A 21,478-nucleotide genomic window follows, 5' to 3' on the forward strand; every position below is an offset into this window, starting at 1 on the left:
AATGTCTGTGAGGAGAAATTAAGAAAGATAAAGAGTTACAGACCCATTCATAAATCATTGTAACTGCAAATAATCTTTGTCTGTTGTTCATAGAGCATAAGCCATGGAAGCCGAGATGTGCCAAAAAAGAAGGCAACTTAGTAGAACTTGCCTCAGCCTCTTTGTTTTAGAATGAGGAGGCAAGGAGGAGGCAAGGAAGAGGCAAGGAGGAGGCAAAGAGGAAGCAAGGAGGAGGCAAGGAGGAGGCAAGGAGGAGGCAAGGAGGAGGCAAGGAGGAGGCAAGGAGGAGGCAAGGAGGAGGCAAGGAGGAGGCAAGGAGGAGGCAAGGAGGAGGCAAGGAGGAGGCAAGGAGGAGGCAAGGAGGAGGCAAGGAGGAGGCAAGGAGAAGGCAAGGAGGAGGCAAGGAGGAGGCAAGGAGGAGGCAAGGAGGAGGCAAGGAGGAGGCAAGGAGGAGGCAAGGAGGAGGCAAGGAGGAGGCAAGGAGGAGGCAAGGAGAAGGCAAGGAGGTGACTTTATGAAACTCAACTTTGCACCTTTGTTCATGACAAAACAACACTTTGGCAAGTTTTAACAACTCTCCTTCTTCTCTCTTGCCCTGAACAAAGCATCTATATCTAAATTTAGAGAAGTCACCTTCACATCAGGAAGGCACCAAGGGGAGTTTCCAACAAGTCACCTTTTTGCTGTAACATCAAGTTGTTGTTTTCTTTTTCTACATCTCTGCCAAAGTAGTATCCTGGCAAACATACAAATTTAACCATATAAGGATGTTTCTTGAGTGTCTTCACAGCAAAACTTTTTCATCTCGCAATCATTTGAATTTTCTTTCAAGAAAAACATTGAGTTTTGTTTGCCCATGCTCTTTGGATATGAGCTGTAAGCTGGTCATATTTCTAATTCATGTTGTGAGGAGTAGCACTCTATTTCCTTCTTTGGCCTAGCAGTATCTTTAAAGAAATGCAACTCATTGTGAGTTGTTTAATGCTAGATTATCCACTGACTTAGGATTGATATCCTTGCCACAATTTAATCCTTCTCTGATTCTTCAAATTATGGGATCTTGTTTAAAAATACAAAATAAGTGCTCCTTTAAAAAAGAAAAGAAAAAAAAGATGAACATAGAAAGAGGATTCTGTGTCTTCCACACACTGTGCAGGGCATGGGATGAAAAAAAAAAGTAATGACAGATAGGCTCAGAGGCTATCATTGAAACACAGAGCATGAGTGATATGTTTTGGTAGACCAGCCGACAATTTCGTTGCACAGCAGAGCAACTGCACTCTGTGGCTTAGACACAGCTTGACAGCGTGAAGACCCATCCTTAGTTTCACTTTAACATCCGACATATGCCAGCTATCAATCAAAATGTACCTCCCCCCCCCCCCCCCCCACCTATACACCCTGAACTTAATTCTGCGTCACATTCGCCGGAAAACAGCGAACAAGACATATTTGAGATTCAGTTTCCAGGCCGCCCATGACGGATGGCGACATTTTCGTGACTGAATGCAGCTCAAAACATTTCATCCAAAAGTGCATCCACCGCACAGGAGTGGGACTGAAGCTGGGAAGGATTCAGGTCAAGTATTATGATGTTTCTTTCATGGCCACATAGGTAGTTTTATGACAATCACATTTGATGACATAATTGACTTCCATGACAGTGGATGTCTCTGCCATGATTGAACAAATTTTCTCAGAGGGCAGAAACAACATTACAGTATTTTGCACTCAGCTTCAAACACTGGAGAATAAACAGCTCACATCTTGAGACTGTGACACTGACATTAGTGCCTGCAGTATGAAACATTTTAATCCCTCTTTTTGACATTTGCAGTACATTTTCTTATGGGGAAGGGCAGTGGATATATAAGTATAAAATGATGTGAATATTAATTGCTTGTGTACATTTATTAGCTAAATATCAGAATTATGATATAGAACACTGTTCATAGTCAGTGGGATATTTCAAAGCCCTCTCCCACCAGACTTTTTCAACAAGAACAAGTTTCAAGTCTCAATCTGTCAGTACAAAAAACAAACAAAAACAAACAGTGAATGTGGTTGAGTCTCTTCTTTTGACACACACTAGGAATGAGTCAGCAGCAACTACTAATTAAGGCATCAGAAATGTAGACCTATTGGTTTATTCTTCTTCTTTTTTTCCTTTACCTGTGTCCCTATTGGACATCAAGATAATAAACTACTACCGATGCAAATGAGTATTTTTCCCTGTGACTTTCCTAAAGAGAATACATTGATACTATGTTAGGACTATGAGAAACAAAAGTGAGCTAGCTAATGTAGTTTGACACTTCGTGCATCACTTCATACCAAGCCACACTGTGCAGATGGATTTTGTCAACCAATATGTCCAAGTGACTGAGTTGCTGACCAACAGATAAGAGCTCCTGGAGCATAACAGACTGGCCAGGAAGATTATTCCATCAGACTTGTCCAAAGTTACTAATTAGTTAAATATCAAACACAGTCTCATCAATGTGGAAGCAACACCACTGTCCTACCATGAAACCAGTACAGAGGCAGAGAGAGAGAAAGAGAGAGAGATGAAGATAGACGGTAAGGCCAAAAAAAAAAAATTGTTGCATTGGCGTAACCCGCCCGACCCTAAAAATTCCGCCGACCCCATGTTTTTTTATTTTTTATTTTTTTGCTATCGATATCAAATATCTTGTTGATTGCGATCGCGATCGCACAAACCCGGAAGTGGAAACGGCTCTGGGGATATCGGATGTACGAGGGAGAGATCCAGTGCCTCGCATAAGCCTTCCTTGATCAGTACGTCATCTGTTTCCAACACGGACACGTACTCTAACAAGATTTATTCAGTGTATACGTAGCATTCAGACTGCGATGTATTGTGCACAGTTTTGCCATAGGTTTCTTGTGTGGAGAACTTACACGAATCTGTATATGTGGGACTGTAATAGAGATCGCCGTGTGCGATGAAAAGATCGTACATATGGGTCAATTTGCATCTATCTTATCTAAGTCAAAATAGTAAAATATGAAGTGAAAACATTCAGGATAGGGATTTCAACATCTTTAAATTCTGTGAAGGGGTATAATTCCAGTAACATCGGCCTCATAAATGATTTGTAGAATAGATGAACACAGCACATTCGGTGCAGCAGTTGAAACTGTTTACTGAGCTGAGCACGAGTTTTACACGTAAAATGCAGGTAGCAAAAAAAAAAAAAAAAAAAAAAAAAAAAAAAATCCGCCCGACCGACTCTATTTGAAAATCTCATGTTACGCCAATGCAACAATTTTTTTTTTTTTTTGGCCTAAGATATGGACAGACAGAGAGACAGACAGTGAGGCATAGAATGAGTGCTACCTTCTCTGAATTCTACAACCCAGATGCTGTGATAAGCAAAGTACATATTTGCTCATAAACGAGTCAATATCATTATCTGAACAAACATGCACCTGTAGGAAATGCCTTGTGCCTCTGGCAAAAATAAAAAATAAACAAACAAACCACCAACAACAACAACAAAAACAGGGTATTAAGTGGTCAATAGCTTTTGTCAGCTTCAGAGAGCATTAAAACCACAAATCTGACATGCACACTGCACTTGGCACAAAAGAACAGCTCTAGGTATCCTTGACTTGGAAAATATACATCTCGGCCTAAATCATCATAAGATATGAACATACTCTCATCCACAAATCATGAACAGATGAAGTACACAGAAACTGATTTTACAAAAAATGTCCCCATTTACAATAGCATGTAAAGCTACTTGCCTAAAAGTTTCGACTTTCATATTGTATGGATTAATGAATAAAATTTCACACAATGCTAGTATAAATCAGACCTACACAGGGACTTGATGCATAATCTCAGGCAATTGAGTATTGTTCTCGGAAGTAAATACAGTGTATGTGACTATAATTAGTCCTGCAAGCTTCTGTACACAGCAAAATGCATATTAGAGGTTGCATCTCAATATGCTTTATGCTTTTTAGGCTTTCAATAATGCTAATGTTTATGACCACTAAAATCTTGGCAGGTGAGTCTGCATACTCTCCACACTGGTATGTGGTGAAACAGATAGGAACCATAAGAAAGAGATAAATTGTGAAGGAGATGGAACACATGTATTTCCCTATATCAAAAAAATAAACCAAAAACCAACTAGAAATGTCGCTATGGCGACTGGTATGCCTCCGCCATAATGCATGGTTCTCCTAATAGGTCTATAGTACATGTGGACAATGTGTGATTACATTTTCACAAAATTGGCAAAATATTAAAATGACATGTTTGTCACAAATGTATTGAATGTTTACCTTCCTTGACCTATGTTTAATTGGATGAATAAGAGAGCATGTATTTGGGGATTTAAGAACTTTAACTTGACTTTGACCATTTCATAAGTTTATGCACTGAGTAATTTTCAAGGTATGGAGAAAAAGCGCAATTTCTGTATTGAACAGTAAATTGTTATCATTTTCATCTGGCCTTTGATTCATAACAGAATCACTGTCAGGCAGAACATACAATTGTACATAAATTCAGCATGTACTAAGTTTCAAGATAACTTGAGCCACTTCCGAGATATGGAGAAAGAAGTAAGTTCAGCACTTTCACTTGATCTTTGACCTTTTGACCTTTGACCTTCTTGGCAAAAAAAAAATCCCAGAGAATCTCTATTGGGTTATACATGCATACATCAAGTTTTAAAACAAAAAATCCTGCTGGCATTGCATAAATATAAGGAAAATAATAAAATTTTGAAGTATTACCCTTGACCTTTGACCCCTGACCTTTGACCCCATGAACCCTAATTTCCCTAGATAACCACTGCCAGTCAGTAGATGCATATATACTATGTTCCATGAAGATACCTTGAACAATTTCCAAGATACAGAGAAAAAAGTGAAATTTTAACATTTTACTTGACCTTTTGACCTTTGACCTTTTGACCTCATGACCCCAAACTTTCACCAGAGAATCTTAATTGGGTAGTACATGTATACACTAAGTTTCAAGAAAATATCTTCAGGCATTGCATAGATATGGGGGAAATAGTAAAATTTTAAGCATTTGACCTTGACCTTTTGACCTTTGACCTTGAGCATGTGCACCCAAAAGTTGATAGGCACAACTTCATCCCCTAATACACATACATGCCAAGTTTCATTAGGATACCTCAAAAGGATTTGGTAGTTACCCTGTCCACAAAATTCATTACGGACGGACGGAAGGACGGACGGACGGACGGAAGGACGGACGGACGGACGGAAAGACGGACGGACGGACGGACGGACGGACGGACGGACGGACGGACGGACGGACGGACGGACGGACGGACGGACGGACGGACAACCCGAAAACATAATGCCTCCGGCACCACTTCGTGGCGGAGGCATAAAAACGTAGGGGCAATCACTCCATAATCTTTATCAAATAAATTTGACAGACTGTTTTGTGCCATAGGAACATGAAAGTGACAGAGCTGTCAAGTTCTGTATGACAAACTATCTTATCTCCATCCCATTAGGCTCTTGCTTGCATTCTTACAGAGACAGTAATTAAAATGAGGTGACGTATGCCACGTTATATATGACATCTGTCTACTGCTAGACAGTTCCGTCTCCGTGGGGCGGGAAAACGAGGGGGGGGTGTATGAATTCCAGCTGAGTCCGTCACACTTCGTCAGTGACATACCGCACTGCTGCAATCCATCAATATACAGGGAAAACAGTTCTGAGCATGCCGTGCGGAGTCAAAATAACGTTCTCATCGCTTTCTCCCTCGCGAGCCTCGCTCAGCGGGCGTGATGTCACGAATCGTCTCATAGCTACGGATCAGCTGGTGGGGAATGGGTGTCATCTTTGTTTACAGCTCGGCTGTGTATGGGAGGCACTGGCTGATACACTCTCAGTTGTGGCACATCAGGGGTGAAACAAATAGTCTTATGCATCGTACAGTCCCACACAGCAGGAAATTTGACCCACTTCTCCACAATTAAGGCACATTCAGATATTATTCCCACAGTACCTCTCATCAGGGGATATTAACAAATTAAGTTATGAGTATTTCTCTTGACAAAACGTCATTGCTGCAGCATTATATAATATACGTATGCTTAATTACACATCATTATGTTTCTTTCTTTTTATAGCACTGACTTATTCCGGCTGGGTTTGTTCAGTTGTTCAGTCAGAGAATGGAACACTTTGCAATTCCTTGCTCATGTAGTCACTCATCAATATAGAGGTCAATGTCTCAGTATGAATATCTACCCTGGTACTTAATTCTCAGAGTAAAGCGGCATGAACATCAGCCCCTAACAATTTTGCTGAGTCCTCTGTTTCCAAATTTAATAGGTTTCTCTCTGCTGAATAGGTACACTCGGTGTTCCAAGAGTATCAAGTACAGTCACACAAGACTGATGCATTCTCAATGAGCGATTTGGCCACAGGGCATGTACTGTACTGGGGAAAACATTCACACAATCAATTTTGTTTGTGCTGAGCTTATTTCCGTGAATGTCACCTACAATGTATTTATCCATAGCTTCACAAAGTAACATATTTCTGTAAATATCAAAACATCTCTCCATAATAATCACATTTTTTTTTTGGGTGCCAGTTCAGGAGAGAGCAAAATTCTTGCAAATTGCAAAATAATCCATTAGCAGTACATATGTTTACAAATAACTAATGCTATGGTTACCTTCAAGCAGGAATTGTTTACATACTAGAAAAGGGACTGTCTCATACTCTCCCGAATACTGGTAGTAAACAAATTCAACCTCGAGATATCTCCACATGGGTAAAAGTCTTCCTGGGGCTCCTCTTGTAAATCCCATCACCAAGTATCACGTTAGATCAGCCCTACAAAGCGTCCCTCCCCTAGGAAATGTAATCCAACCCCTTTCACACACTATCATCACTCATCCAAATGAGCGCCCACACAAACACACACACACATTATACACACACACACACACACACACACACACACACACACTTGATCATCACCCTGACTACAGTTCCACCTCTGAGATTCTACAAAAAGCAATCTACACACTTGATCTGTACACACTGTATGTAGTGCAACAGTCTTTTGAAGTGTATGGGGGGTTTGTAACAACCTTGCATTTTACTGACAGAAGATCGAGCTGTGTAGATTACCATGCTACATTCATTGATTTAATGAGAAAATGGTTGGAAAAAATCATCACTAGACTTTGAAAGTAAGGGTAGTCAATAGCCCTGTTAATACAGACGCTGAACCATAGCAATAACACTGGAGTTTTTTTGTTTTGCTTTGTTTTTGTTTGGGGGTTTTTTGCAATACATTTGGTTGACTGACTCCTCTTTTCAGTTATCATACTAATGCACACAGATTCATTACTCACTTTTGATGTTTTTCTTGAAAGACTGTCCTGAGTATAGACTTACAAATGTTGTACATTACTGAAAGTTAATGCAGGATATCAGGTAACTATCAAGTAGGAATTTATGGCAAAATCTCAGAACCAATATTAGCATTGGAAATGGCAGGACTTGAAATACTCCATGCACCGTCTTCTTTCATGCTATAAACATATGTTAATAATTGACAGAGTGTACAAATAGATCAATGCAGACATATTGGATATGAACATTGCAAAGCGATCTGAAAACAGACTGTTTAATAAGTAAAACCGTAATAAATGCATAAAAACAAAGTTTACAGTATACATGCATTTGGACTGAAAAGCAAAATGCATGCAAAGGTTTTTTCTACACACTGCCTTGTCTGCCAGTGGCAATTTGCGGAAGTTTCATGTCGCAAAAAAAGGCCATCGGCTCCAATTCAAGAAAGTTCTATGCCATGAATATTTCTGGTTATATGGGTCATTCCATGAAGTTGGGTACACAAAGTGTGACATGAGGCTCAAAATTTCAAAACTAATGCAGAGCTTAGTTATTGTCATCTCAAGAAACATAGATACATGGAGTATATCAAACAAACTATTAGAAGTTTGAATCTTGCAGCGTAGCCACTACACATCATCACACATTCAAGATAACGCCCACTTGTTTCACATGTAACAGGGACACCAACCTTCCAATTTGATCTGAAGAAAATCTGCTTTTTCTCTTAGTTTGCCACAAGATATTTATAAATCAAGAAATATTTGGAAAGTATGTTGTGACTCTTTCCACACCAGCAACAGCAAAAAATACCAATCGAAAGTTAAAAATTTTAAAAATCCTACAACATTTTCTTATTAGAAAGGTCTGCAGACAGTTTTAGGGGTCAATTTTGAAATTCAATCTTAATGTAAATATATCTTTGAAATGCTGCACAACTAATACTGGAAACAGGGTGAAGTATAAGAGGACATGCTAATGCCTAAATAGGATCAGAAAGTGAAAAGGTTAACAAATACAAAAAGACTCTATTTTCCCAAAACCTTGTTTGAGGTTTCACATGTAACGATTACACAAAGATTCCGGTGTCCTGTTACATGTGAAACACTGAAACATAGTCCTTTTTGTTAATATTCTTTGAAATGAAGCATGAATAATTCAGGAAATATGGTGAGCCATAGGGGGACATGCTAATGTTTATAAGATCAGAAAATAAATATGCAAAATGACATACAAAAATGACTACTTTGCCCAAAACTTCATTTACGGTTTCACATGTAACAATTACACAGATTTTCTGGTGTCCTGTTACATGTGAAACACTAAAATAGTGTCCTATTTGTTAATATTCTTTTAAATGTAGCATGAATAATAAAGGAAATAGAGTGAAGCATAAGAGGACAGGTTGATGTTTAAATAAGATCGGAGAGTAAAGATGCGGACATACAGAAAATGACTATTTGCCCAAACTTCATTTTAAGGTTTCACAGGTAACAATTACACAGAGATTATGGTGTCCTGTTACATGTGAAACAATAAATTTGTCTCTCGATTTATAAGACTTTCAACATTTTTAAATTTCAAGTAATGACTGAGAATAATTATATAAAGATATATATAAGAATTTTATTCTTATAATTATAATGTATTTGTCCCAAAGTTTATTTGGTGGTTTCACATGTAACAAAGACACCAAGATACCGGTGTCCCGTTACATGTGAAACACTAAAATAGTGTCCTATTTGTTAATATTCTTTTAAATGTAGCATGAATAATAAAGGAAATAGAGTGAAGCATAAGAGGACAGGTTAATGTTTAAATAAGATCGGAGAGTAAAGATGCGGACACATATACAAAATGACTATTTGCCCAAACTTCATTTTAAGGTTTCACATGTAACAATTACACAAAGATTCTGGTGTCCTGTTACATGTGAAACAATAAATTTGTCTTTCGATTTATCAGACTTTCAACATTTTTAAATTTCAAGTAATGACTGAGAATAATTATATAAAGATATATATAAGAATTTTATTCTTATAATCATAATGTATTTGTCCCAAAGTTTATTTGGTGGTTTCACATGTAACAAAGACACCAAGATACCGGCGTCCTGTTACACGTGAAACATCAAATTGCTAGTTTTACTCAAATAATGCATGTATCTCATTATTTTTGTTTGATTTTCTTCAAGAACAGCTTTTAATTGAACAAAAATAAGCAATCACATGGATAATTTTAATTAATTACAATCGTTTACCCTTCTTTGAAAGATTATCTTTCCTCCTACACAATGTACAGATTACAGAAAACTTGATGCATGTAGTCTGGGTAGGCTCAAATTTAATGTGCATGCCTATCACAATGACATATTGAACGACAGAATTATAATTTTATTCATTAATTCAAAATGAAATTCCCAATATCTTCAGATTTTGTTACAACTCATATTCACATTTTCTTGCATGTTACCTTACTAATATTTTTGGCACTCCAGTTCTTGTATTGGTTTATCAATGCGTTTTCAAGTTACAGTGACTTTTATATTTACATCCATATTCTTGCATGTACATTATATTGATACTATTTTATTACAATACTTTTAATTTTAGTCACATAGTGCCTGCATTTTGCTTTTGTTCAAGTTTTGAAGTTATTACAGGAATTCTAACTTTGAATTTCTTTGCCATCACCGTTGTGATGAACACTACATTTTTTAATACAGGGGAATCTTGTTATAAAGAACAGTAGAACACTGATCTGACGAACTCCACTACTACAATGTAATCTTTCTTGTCCCACTTCTTTGTATTCTTTTGTGTTACTAGTAGAACATATTTACAATATAACACACTAATTTATATGGTCTTAAGGACCTCACTATAATGAAGTTCCCTATACTCATAATACTTATGTATAATAGCCCTGATACTATCAAGGATTCAATACAGCAATCTAACTTTGATGGTCCCAAGAAATTTAAGAATCTTGTTCTCGGTTCCCCTGTATTGTTAACTTGTGTCATTCTATTTAGTATTAAAGTAATGTCACATAAAAACTTGATTTCTGATTAGCATACAAATATCAATTCTATTAAATGAATTAAAAATTAAGTTCCTAAACCATGAATTATAACAATATCTTGTTGATTTAAGATTTTCCTGTTTCTCATGAGTTGTCAACAGTTTTTTATATGAGCATGTGTGTTTGTTTTTCAATCAATGTTTTGATTCAGAATTCAAACTTCATTTTTCACATGAAAAATTCCAAATAACCCATACTTTCATTTGCATTTTGTTCTAGTTGAGGCCACATGCTACTAGCTCCTCAGCTGATGACTGCAGCGCAGTCCTGCACGTCTACACTAGTGCTGTAGTAAAAAGGTTAACAAAGCAGTAACCAAACCGTCTTTGGTCAAAATGGTTTGGGTTTGGATAACTGTTTTGATTCTCATTATGTTCTGAAAATATTATTACAAATAGAATTACGAGTAAAATTATCACTATAAATATTACCTGCAAAATAATGAAGGAATATGTACAACCTGTATAAAAATTTGTACATTATATGACCGAAACACAACCATATTTTTGAAGTAGGTTAACTGGGTTTTAAAATAACCGAATACTACAGCACTAAGACTCTACACTGAATGATGTGCAGGAGATCCTGGCCAGTAGTGCCTCATAACATAAAAGGATCGAAACAGCTTCGGCATTTGCTAATTTTAATATCTTTCATGGGAAGAATGAAAAAAGGCAAACATACAATGGAATGAGATACGGAAGGTGAATTTTCACCATTAAACATTGTATTTTATTCCTTACATATACTCTTCCAATAAAACATTTTAGAAAATTTGAAGAATGCCAAAGCTGTCCTGAGGCTGTTTTAATTCACATATACATGTTCCTGTTCTAAAATGCAGCATCCTGTCCTACTAATCCTATTCTTCAAGATTGATGAATGTGTCGATTCTAGTTGCCAGTGAACGAAAAGTGTTTTCTTCAAATCCAAGATGTCTTGAGGACACAGGAATTGGTGGAGAGGGGAAGATGGCAAAGATCCCAGTTCTCCGAATCCAGTCTTGCTCCGGTTTGTCTGGCCAAGAGTACTTGTTATCACCCTTATTGAGTAAGAAGTTGATATGTGCATCTTCTCCTTTCAGCTCCAGGACTTCTCCGACCCACCACGTCTTACCATATACAACGGCAACAAAATCCCCAGTTTGAAGGTCCTGAGTTTGGCGATAAGCTGTATATATGAATAAAGATAAAATATCTAAAATTATAAAGTAACAATGCTTTTGCAAAATAGAAGAAAACTGTCACCAATAGACAATTCTCAGATAACCAGTACTGCACGTAACATAATCAGTAAAAGGATCTCCAGTGATCTTTAATATGAAAGAAGACATACATCCTCCTGCATTCAGACATAGTTATTCTGAAAGAGAATTTTGATCCACAGAAAAACTCATTTGAACAGAATTGAACTGGTATGTCTCTCCATAAATCTTGTAACAGCCTCCCTAAATATGCATAAAGTGGAGGTGTGATTAACTTGTTGGGAAAAAAATATCCCTTCACATGTACATAATATATTGCATGTGCAATTGGGTATATTAACTTTAAACATAAATAACACAGACATTTTGGGACTAGAATTGGGTGCAGGTGAGCATGTGTCCCACGTGTGTGTTCATGCTGACTCCATGCTGTAAGTGCACGTGGATACATACGCATTGCAGTGGGTGAGGTCACTGAGGTGTTTAAGTGCACATCAGTATTTTGGTGTGGGTGGACTTAAGCGTTAAAAATGGGGACATTTGCAGGTGTGTGTTCATTTGTGAGGTATGTATAAATGTGTGTGTGTGCGCATGTGTTTGGGTTCATGCTGGTGGGGTTCCAATCCATGTGCGCTATGATTGTTCAAACCTAAATTGCCAAGAACATCAATACATGTGCAGGGACCAATTTCAATGATTAGAACAAGTAAAATCTTAAGTACATTTGTTAACATTATACCACTTGCCATTTTTTTCCTTTGTATATCAGAAAATTTGAAATGATTTCTATGCTTCAGTGCATGATAGTAAATTATTTGAATCTTGAATTGAACTTTGAAAGTTGAGATGTAAAAAATAATTTTTACAAACCTGTAACATGAACCCGAGTGCCAGCAGTAGATGGCGAGTGAGAAGTAGGGAGTTCCATGTGAAGCTGTGTGTCACACGTTGACGAGTGAGAGGTTTGGTCTTCAACATGAAGCTCAGTACCAGTAGACAGCAAGTTAGAAGTTGGGACTTCAACGGGAAGCTGTCTGTCAGACGTAGAAGGCGGGTGGGAAGTTGGAACACCTATGACCACGTTATCTGTGAAAGTTGAAGATTATACATAAAAAAGACCTTAATGGTAGACAATGACTTTTGCATGAAATTTGTCAGAATTAGTGGGAACACTACAGTATTCAAGCAGACAATATTGTGAAACCTCTGTGCAACTTTATTTATGGAGTTAAGTTGAAAACTATGATTCAAATTATTTTGGTATATTTATTATAAGGCCTTACATTTATTCTAGACTTAGTCTACCTTTTACAGACCTGTTTGATCGATTGATCATGTTCATGGTATATTTTATCACTAAAAATACAGCAAAAAGAAATAAGTGAATTCTTTACTATGACATTCGTATACCTACTGACATTATTATTTGGATTTTAAGTATTATATTACAGTCCCCGAACGATAAATGCACTGTTGTTGCTTGAATGCCGACTACACTACAACTGTTATCTTTTGAATTCTACACAACTTTTGATTTCGAAATTTCACAGATATTGCCCAAATACTAATATCTTTGGTTTCAAACAATGATTGGGGCATTTTGTGGGCTCTGCAAAAGGCATTGGCTACCTTAAATGTTTCATCCGAGGGACAAATAAACTGTTTTTCATATCGCCAAAATTAACTCCCTAATATAAAAAAGGGTTGAAGAAAACATAAACAGCGATATTACTGATTTGTACAAACCGGTAACATGCAGTTGTTTCACAGGTGAAGAGGAAGGGGAGGATTCGCTTTCCCAGTAATCATCTGCATCAGTCATGGAAGACGGGCCGTCAGCATCCAAGTCATCATCTGCAACAGTCATGGAAGACGGGTCTTCAGTATCACCTGTATCTGTAAAGAACACCTCACACTTACACAATTTTGCTGTTGTACCACTCTGTAACGAACAAAAACATTGGTCTATCCAAAGAAAAATATGTACAGATAGTGCGCACATATTTAACTCTGTAGTATAGAACAACATTTGGTCATCGTGGCAGCGTATGGCAAGACAATGGTGTAATGTGCAGCAGCAATTCATGAGTTATAAGTTTAAGAACATCTTTCAAAAACCCTGGACTTACAGAAATATATGTTAAAGGCATTGGTTAACAATGAATCCAGTTGAAAAAAATCTGAGCTACATGGTCCCACGTGCTACTAGTAAATCTGATATAGTGTAGAAATGAAGCCCTGCAAAAATTGCTGTGAAAATGATAATTTAAATACTACTGCAAAAATGTAAATTTGCAATGACTGTTTTACGATGCTCAAATTTCCCCATTGGCTATAGTGTTGAATAAACTGTTACTGAAATGGTTCATTCTTTATTCATAGAAATCTGGATAGTGAAGGCAGGATTTTCAAAACTTTTATATTCTTGGCCGTTTATTCATCCACTTGAACATTGTTACACTGCTTAGACATCGCAGTTGTACAATTTTTTAAATCGACCCACAATATTAACCACTGACTTTAAAACAACCAATGAATAAGATGGGTCTGTTTGAAAACTTTCTGCTTGGATCACAAATAACTAGCATTAGTCAATAATACTAAATGAATATATATATTGGCAACCTTCTAGGTAAATATTAAGGTTAATTTAGTTCTTACCATGAGATGTCTCAATCGTAGCAGCAAACAGCTTTTCACTTTTCCAGTAATCTACAGTCCCTCTGCTGTCACACTGCTGATTCCCGAGAACACAGCCTTTACAGAAACAAGACAGGTTCCTTGTCCACAGCCGTCCACTGCTTTCACCCTTTACACAGTGCAGTTGCCTGGTGCCCTTGATGGTCTGGACGTCCTTGTGATCTCTGTTGTGATTCATTTCCTCTACGAAGAACACTTTCCGTTGAAAGTGGAGACATTCGGCTTGGCTTGGTTGTATTGTCAATTCATCTTGGCAGAACTCATATACATCTTTTGCATTGTTCATTACTTTACGCCCAGAACTAATAGCTAATGAAGCTTGTCGTTTCACAACAGCCGTTTCCCCATCGCTCGGACCTTTCCCATGTCTGGCACCAAAATAGTGATGCTCTACTGGAACTTGGTAATGTTGCTGTGCAAGAGCAATGTCCTTGAATGGTCCTCTACTTTTGTATTGGGCTGCACATTGATCTGTAAATCTGATGATCTTGTCAATTTCCATGTTTTGCCGGAGATGCTGTACTGCCTGTGACATGAACTGGTGCACTGCATGATATGTATGTCGATTATCGCCTGTTATGAAGACGAGTGACTCCTGCATTGTCTCATCACATGTTGGACATCTGTGATAGCAAACAATAGGGTGGATTGTGACGTTTGTGTGATACCAATGTGCGCTTTGTATTTCGTCTTGGTACTTGCATACAAAGTTCTCTGCAAAGTCCAAGACCATGACGACCCAGTTGTTTGGCATGTCCTTGGTAAGTGTAGCAAACTGCTGAGATTGCCAAGACGCACTATGCAGATGCTTACTGATAGTGACCGTCTCCCCTTCAAGTTCCTCCAGACATTGAGATACTGTCCCGTCGTTGGTGACAATCTGTTGCTTGGTGATCGTCTTCCCATTCTCGTCCACTCTGACCCGAATCCATTTCTTCCATGTCATATGCTTAGGGCCGTGTTTTTCCACCAGCGGTCTCAGGTAAGATCTCAACAATTTGGGACCACATTCTTTGCATTTCCTCTCGGAGCAATGTCGCATGTACGTCTTCGCTCCTTCAGACTTGGGACACATTGTGACGCGATTCACTGAGTGAACGCCATCAAAGAAGGACTTCATTCCGTAACTGTGTGCTAAATTATTAATTGCTGTTGCCTTCAACTCAATATTTGTGCAGTATTCGCACAAACATGCCCTGAATTTGATTGATCCTTGGAGCTTTACATGATGTGGCCGGAGGCTGTAGAATGTTTTTGCACCTACTTTCATGTCTGGATTCTGTGATTTGAACTTCAAGAACAAAGCCGCCACTGACTGTTGAAGATATCGAATATTTTTCATGGTCTTCATGGATACCATTTTCTTATCAGGCAGGTCGATGGCTGATTCTTCGTAGAACGAGATGACTGCGCTTGCTACCTCTGGGGACAGCTTTCTCTTGTCGTGCATTTGCTTCTTCTTGCTTGCCGAGGAGATGATCTTGCGGCCCATCTGCAAGAGAGCCGATCCTTTTTTCTGAAGTCGGTACTTGCTCAAGATCTTTAGTGATGCAGCAATATTCCTTCTTTTTTCTAGGTCTTTCTTCTTCTTGCTCCTCTTTAGTCTGCCCATTTCCTCACTAATGCTTGATGTCAGGAGATTTTGGACTTCATGATGGGCATCCTCAAGGCCAGTGTGCATTCCTCTCTTCTTCAGTGCTGCACGCTTTTTTGGAGAGGACTTCTGAAATAGATCTATCATCGTAGAAACACACTTTTCTCGGTCTTGTGGCATAACTGCCCTTACTCTCTCCAAACTTTTTCTTCTAGCCGAAGAACTTCTCACGTCACATCCTGCAGATGAGAGTTTCTTGCGAGTGACTTCCAACTCCGCATGTTTCTGATCGAATGCCTCTGCAATTTCTTTCAAACGTTCCTCTTCTTTCTTTAGCTCTGCTTCTCGAGCCTTGAGCTTCTGCGATTCAATCCACATAAGCTTTTCTTTTTCTTTTTTCTGCTTGTATTTCTCTCGTCGCATTGCGTTGTATTGCTCATGTTCTTCTTTTGACATTGCTGCTCGTCTCTCTCGCTTCTTTCTTGCCTGTGCTTGTAATTTTTCTTTTTGCCTTTTGTCTTGAGCTCTGGTGCTAGGTGTTTGTTTCATTTTGTTTGATTGAAGCCGTAGTTGCTCCTCCTTTTTCTTTGCTCTCATTTTCCTCATTCGCAGAGCTGCAGTCGCATTACACCGCTTCTTTTGTTCTAGGAACTTTTCAGACTTTTCCTTCTCTTCAGTGGAGATATTTCTCTTCTTTAAGGTGGACTCCGCTAGGGACATTTCGATCCTCTGTAACTTGTTATATTCCGCAGCTTTTTTCAACAATTTTGTGTATTCTTGTGGGTTGTTGGCCTTCAACTTATGTCGCCACTTTGTTGTTCGGGAAGCAGCTTCATTACTGTTTACTAACTTTACTGTTGACTGTTTTTTTGAGGGCTTCCGGGCCTCCGAATCAATACTACATCGCAACCGAAGATGGAAAGGCTTTTTCTTAGCCATGTCTATCGGTGTTTAACCAGCCTGAACTTGAAGTAATCATAAGTTGGAAGGAGGGGGGGGGGGGGGGGCTGTAGGGGGGAAAAGACAACATTAAAATTAAAATAAAATTAAAACTGAAATGTAGTTCAAATATGATTTGCAGATTACAATATATATTCTGGCAACCTTCTAGGTAAATATGAACACTACATTTTTTAATACAGGGGAATCTTGTTATAAAGAACAGTAGAACACTGATCTTTATATCGAGTTTCCACTGTACCTCAAATTTATATTGGGTTGTATATTAATGGCATTATTTGAATTGTATTTTGAAGGGTGCCCTCTGCGATTAAATGGTCATTTTTAAACTTAGAAACACTAGCGAAGTAAACTTCATGTGCAAATTTTGCCGTTTGTAAGATAGACAGAGACTAGTGTCATATTAGTAGTAACTTGTATGGTTGAGGGCCCCTAGTTTCGGTAAACTAGCGATTGTCAGCCTCCTTAGTGAAATATTTTATTTTCTAAATGACCTAAAATTTAGCTCAGAATGTGCTATAAATCCTGCATATTGACATCGTGTTGTCACACTCTCGATGAGGTCATCCCATACGGAAATATCGTCGAGAATAGCGTGCGACGTTCTTCTGCATGCGCCTGTCCTTGTGGAACCTTGTTCTCAGCAAACTATCTCACCAATAAATTACGTTTGGTTTATGTGGTGATAACTCAATAAGGAAGTCTTATACTACAGCAAGAGGTCATACCAAGCCCCAAGGAGGTACTAGGCAAGCGTAGTACCTCCTTGGTCATACTAGTCTAGACTCGATACTACTAAAGGGCGCTGATGTCGTCGTTTACCACCAGACTTCCATGTGTAATCAACTACATGTATTTACTTACATAAAAAGACACGAGTGGGACTAAAGATGCAATATCATTACGAATTACTTTACTCGCGCCGATTGTGGTTTTTTTTTTAATGAAATATTCTTCGAGGCTCTGCCCACACAATTTCGTTAACTGTGGGTATAATCTACGAAATATCGATCATAAAGTGTAATATAAGTACGATACGATCATGTCAGAACATGAGAAAGATAGCTAGCCTACCTTGTCAAAAGCGACACGTCGTTTCCATCGTAACAGCTGCCCACGAAACACAAAAGCGGCTTGAGCTGTTCTAACCGGTCGTCTGCAAGCCGATCGCACTCGTCACATTCAAGTCGCATCATCCGGAAACCCGGGCAATGTGTCGTCAACTCGTGAGCGTACGTCATTTGCCGAATGGATCGTGGAGAATTGTTCCCATCGTAACTTTTTCCACGGACACGAAGAAAATATACAAGCACCTTATTCCTCCGTATTTTCCAAAAGCAGTCAAACGCGATTGTTTCTTTTCACAGTTTTAAAGATCCATTGACAACAAACATATATAAGACATTTCTTGCCATGTTTCTCTCGTATTTCTGCAGTTTTCCACTCGCAAATATTTAATCCTCATTACCATTTCGCGGACACGAAATGTTACGATAGTAACATGATCTCATAAGAGGTAATTTTCCAAGAAAAACCTCTTCATTGGGGAATTGTCTATTAGTGCCGACTATGAGAGTTAATAATGTGAATAAATACACAACTCATTTTTCTTTACTGTAAATTGTATTTATTTAATATTCAAACAACACAAACAATGTTTTGATGTCACAAAAGAAACACAAAAATTACAAAAAAATAACATTTTTAATCATCAAAAAACGGGATTTTCATAAAGTCTCAACTATGCCCTTTTGATAATATATTCTATCACTCCTCATTAATCAGACAATGTGGATATTAGATTAAAATAACTTTTGTTGGGACCTCTGAAAACAGATACATAACATGATGAACAGTACTGCCCATTGTGTACCCAACTTCATGGAATGACCCACATACAGTATCATGCTTTGCAAGTTTCTACCCTACCCTACAAAGTTGCACCCATTTTGACATGAAACATCCATACAGTATTTGTCACAAATTGGCATCATGAATGCAATGCAGCTGCCACACACAGACGGAAATAGTAAATGCACGTGCCCTGGCAGACGTTACTCTGCAAAGTCAAGCTGAGGACGGACATTCTTCGCAGATTATTTGCAAATCATGCCGACAGTCTTATGGACTGAAATGTTGGCAGGCATCCTTTTGGGAGCTAAGATGCCAGCAGCATTTTAAAGGCATGATTTACTATTTGCAGACAAAACTAAAACCCAGCATTAGTGCTCCAATGTAGTTCTGAAACGTGAGTTAGGGATAGAAACAGCCACTGTAAAAATTTCAATCTGTATAATCGATGTTAAGTATTGTCAAATACACAAAATGTGAACAATAGTTAAAGTAAAAATGTTTCCAGACTAAACCATCTACAGTTATGGTTTATTGAGAAAAATAACTGCTATCTCCTTATATTTTAGGCTTTATTGTGAAAATTGTATAGGCCTATCATTTATGGTAGGATGTTTTGTGACACAACAGACCTACAGTCTACATATCAAATGTGATGTCTTGAACATTTTTTAAATCACTGCTCCCAAAGGTAAACAGGACCTTTAAAGTACACTCAGTGAGAACAGATAGTGCAGCTGGGAGGATGAATGACTGACCCATCTTTTGGCTGAATACATGTTTACACAGGACCCACCACACCCCCCCCCCCCCCCACCCATCAATATCTCATCTTCAAGTCCATTATCGTGAAGAGTTCTTCTTCTTCTTGTGTGTGTGTGTGTGTGCGTGTGTGTGTGTGTGTGTGTGTGTGTGTGTGTGTGTGTGTGTGTGTGTCTTTACAAGGGCAATGACACACAAGTCACCTCTTGCAGCAGCTCAAGCCCTGTGAAAGCAAGCAACACCTCCCCCATGGCAACCCACATCCGCCACTCAATTATGCAGAGTATTTTGCGCCTTTTTTTTTTCTCGATGGATATGTGCATGTAAATTTGCATCGCAACGTTCCTTGTAGGCAATGTACTATGATACACCTTATGCTGTATGGGTCTTAAATGACAGTTAATATTTAAACACATGCACCTGTACACACACACACACACACACATACAGAGACATGTTTGGTTACTTGAAATGATCTGGTGATATTATCAAACTCTTTTTCATAATATCCTAAATTACATTTTGACCACAATTGATTGTAGAATAATGAAATACACAAATGTAAATCTTTAAAATGGATCAATTCCCTACATAGGGAATTGATTTGGCGAACACGGCAGTAACCGCCTTTTAGAATTGAATTTACAAAATTACATTAGAGGATTAATTCTCACGCTCATGGCAATCAAAGCATCAGATGACAAAATTTTAAAAGTGAAAAAAAAGAATACATTACTGCATTATGTATAAATTTCACTAAGATGGATGACTTATTACAGAATTACCAAAGGCAGACATGTCTATTCAATCAAGAATGACATTTGTAAGCATACATGAGAGGATTAATGACAGTCTTCATAAAATGACGAACGAAAGAAATTTGTGATGATCAGAATGTCAAAAATTTGTGACGATCAGAAAAAAACAAACTTGTATCATTCAAGTTGGTCACACACATTGATGTTGCTTATCAATAGTTTCAATCATATTGTGCATGACAGACCTGTAATTGCACAATATCTCGGCAGACTAAATGTTGTGCATGAATCAAAAGATACATCACAAAAAAATAAAACACCAAAATTCCAGACAAAAACATACCATCAGTACAATTCCTTGTAGCCATGAATCCCTTCATTGTTGTACATACTGCTCTGATTCCATTCTAGAACATTTTCTGACTTGCTGCCTCAAGCTCCCCAGCTACATCTAAAACATCTTTCTAACTGAGGTCAACATCACTCCAATATATTCAAATTAAACCCATCTCCTGTCAGAACTTAAAACCCTCTTGTGCTTTGTGCAGGACCTGTTAGATCAGCGTACACAATGGGCAAAAACATTTTATTTCAAAAAGAGCTACGGAGAAAACTGGGGGAAGGACCCACGGCATACATCATTTCCTACTGTAACGTTGATATATGTGGTCAATTCACCAAACACAGTAGCAGAATTAATCTTGATATTCAGCAACTTGCGACATCAACGTATGCACACAGCCTTCTGATTCACTGGCATATCCCTATACAGTAGCAGGAGGGAAAACAAAATCCAGAAGAATTTGTACAATTCACTTAATTAATGCTGGCCTAAATATGGCCTGAAATTGACATCATACCTTGCAAACAATTGCTTGAATCCAATCAAGTGAATTTGTCCGACAGCAAGCGAATGAGACAAGCATGCCCCCCACCCCCCCCCCCCCCCCCCATTCAGGTAATCAATCTGGGGTAGTGACAAACAGGGCCCCTCATCAAGCAAGCCATGTATGATATCACTTACAATAGTATAGATCTTCTTTCTCTCCTTCCACCCATCCTCGAAAAAAAAAATGCCATCAGAGGGGAGCATTGCTCCACATTCCTGGCAGGCAGTGACACTGACAATGCTAACGAAGAACATACCTCAAAGATCAAGTTCAA

General features: G+C 38.3%; 1 protein-coding gene across 1 annotated transcript; it reads right to left on the bottom strand.

Annotated features, from left to right (window-relative positions):
* Positions 1–7,885: 7,885 nt before the first annotated feature.
* On the bottom strand, positions 7,886–16,962 carry LOC139718296 (uncharacterized). Its single transcript, XM_071629780.1, has 4 exons — positions 14,351–16,962; positions 13,436–13,585; positions 12,560–12,775; positions 7,886–11,655 (listed from the first exon to the last, which is right to left on the bottom strand). The coding sequence occupies exons 1-4, from the start codon at positions 16,920–16,922 to the stop codon at positions 11,348–11,350; spliced, it is 3,246 nt and encodes a 1,081-aa protein (XP_071485881.1). The 5' UTR covers positions 16,923–16,962; the 3' UTR covers positions 7,886–11,347.
* Between the last annotated feature and the right edge of the window lie 4,516 nt (positions 16,963–21,478).

This window comes from Diadema antillarum, unplaced genomic scaffold (assembly GCF_040938485.1).
Source record: "Diadema antillarum isolate AM-2024a unplaced genomic scaffold, OU_Dant_1.0 scf00000092, whole genome shotgun sequence".
Classification (NCBI taxonomy): domain Eukaryota; kingdom Metazoa; phylum Echinodermata; class Echinoidea; order Diadematoida; family Diadematidae; genus Diadema; species Diadema antillarum.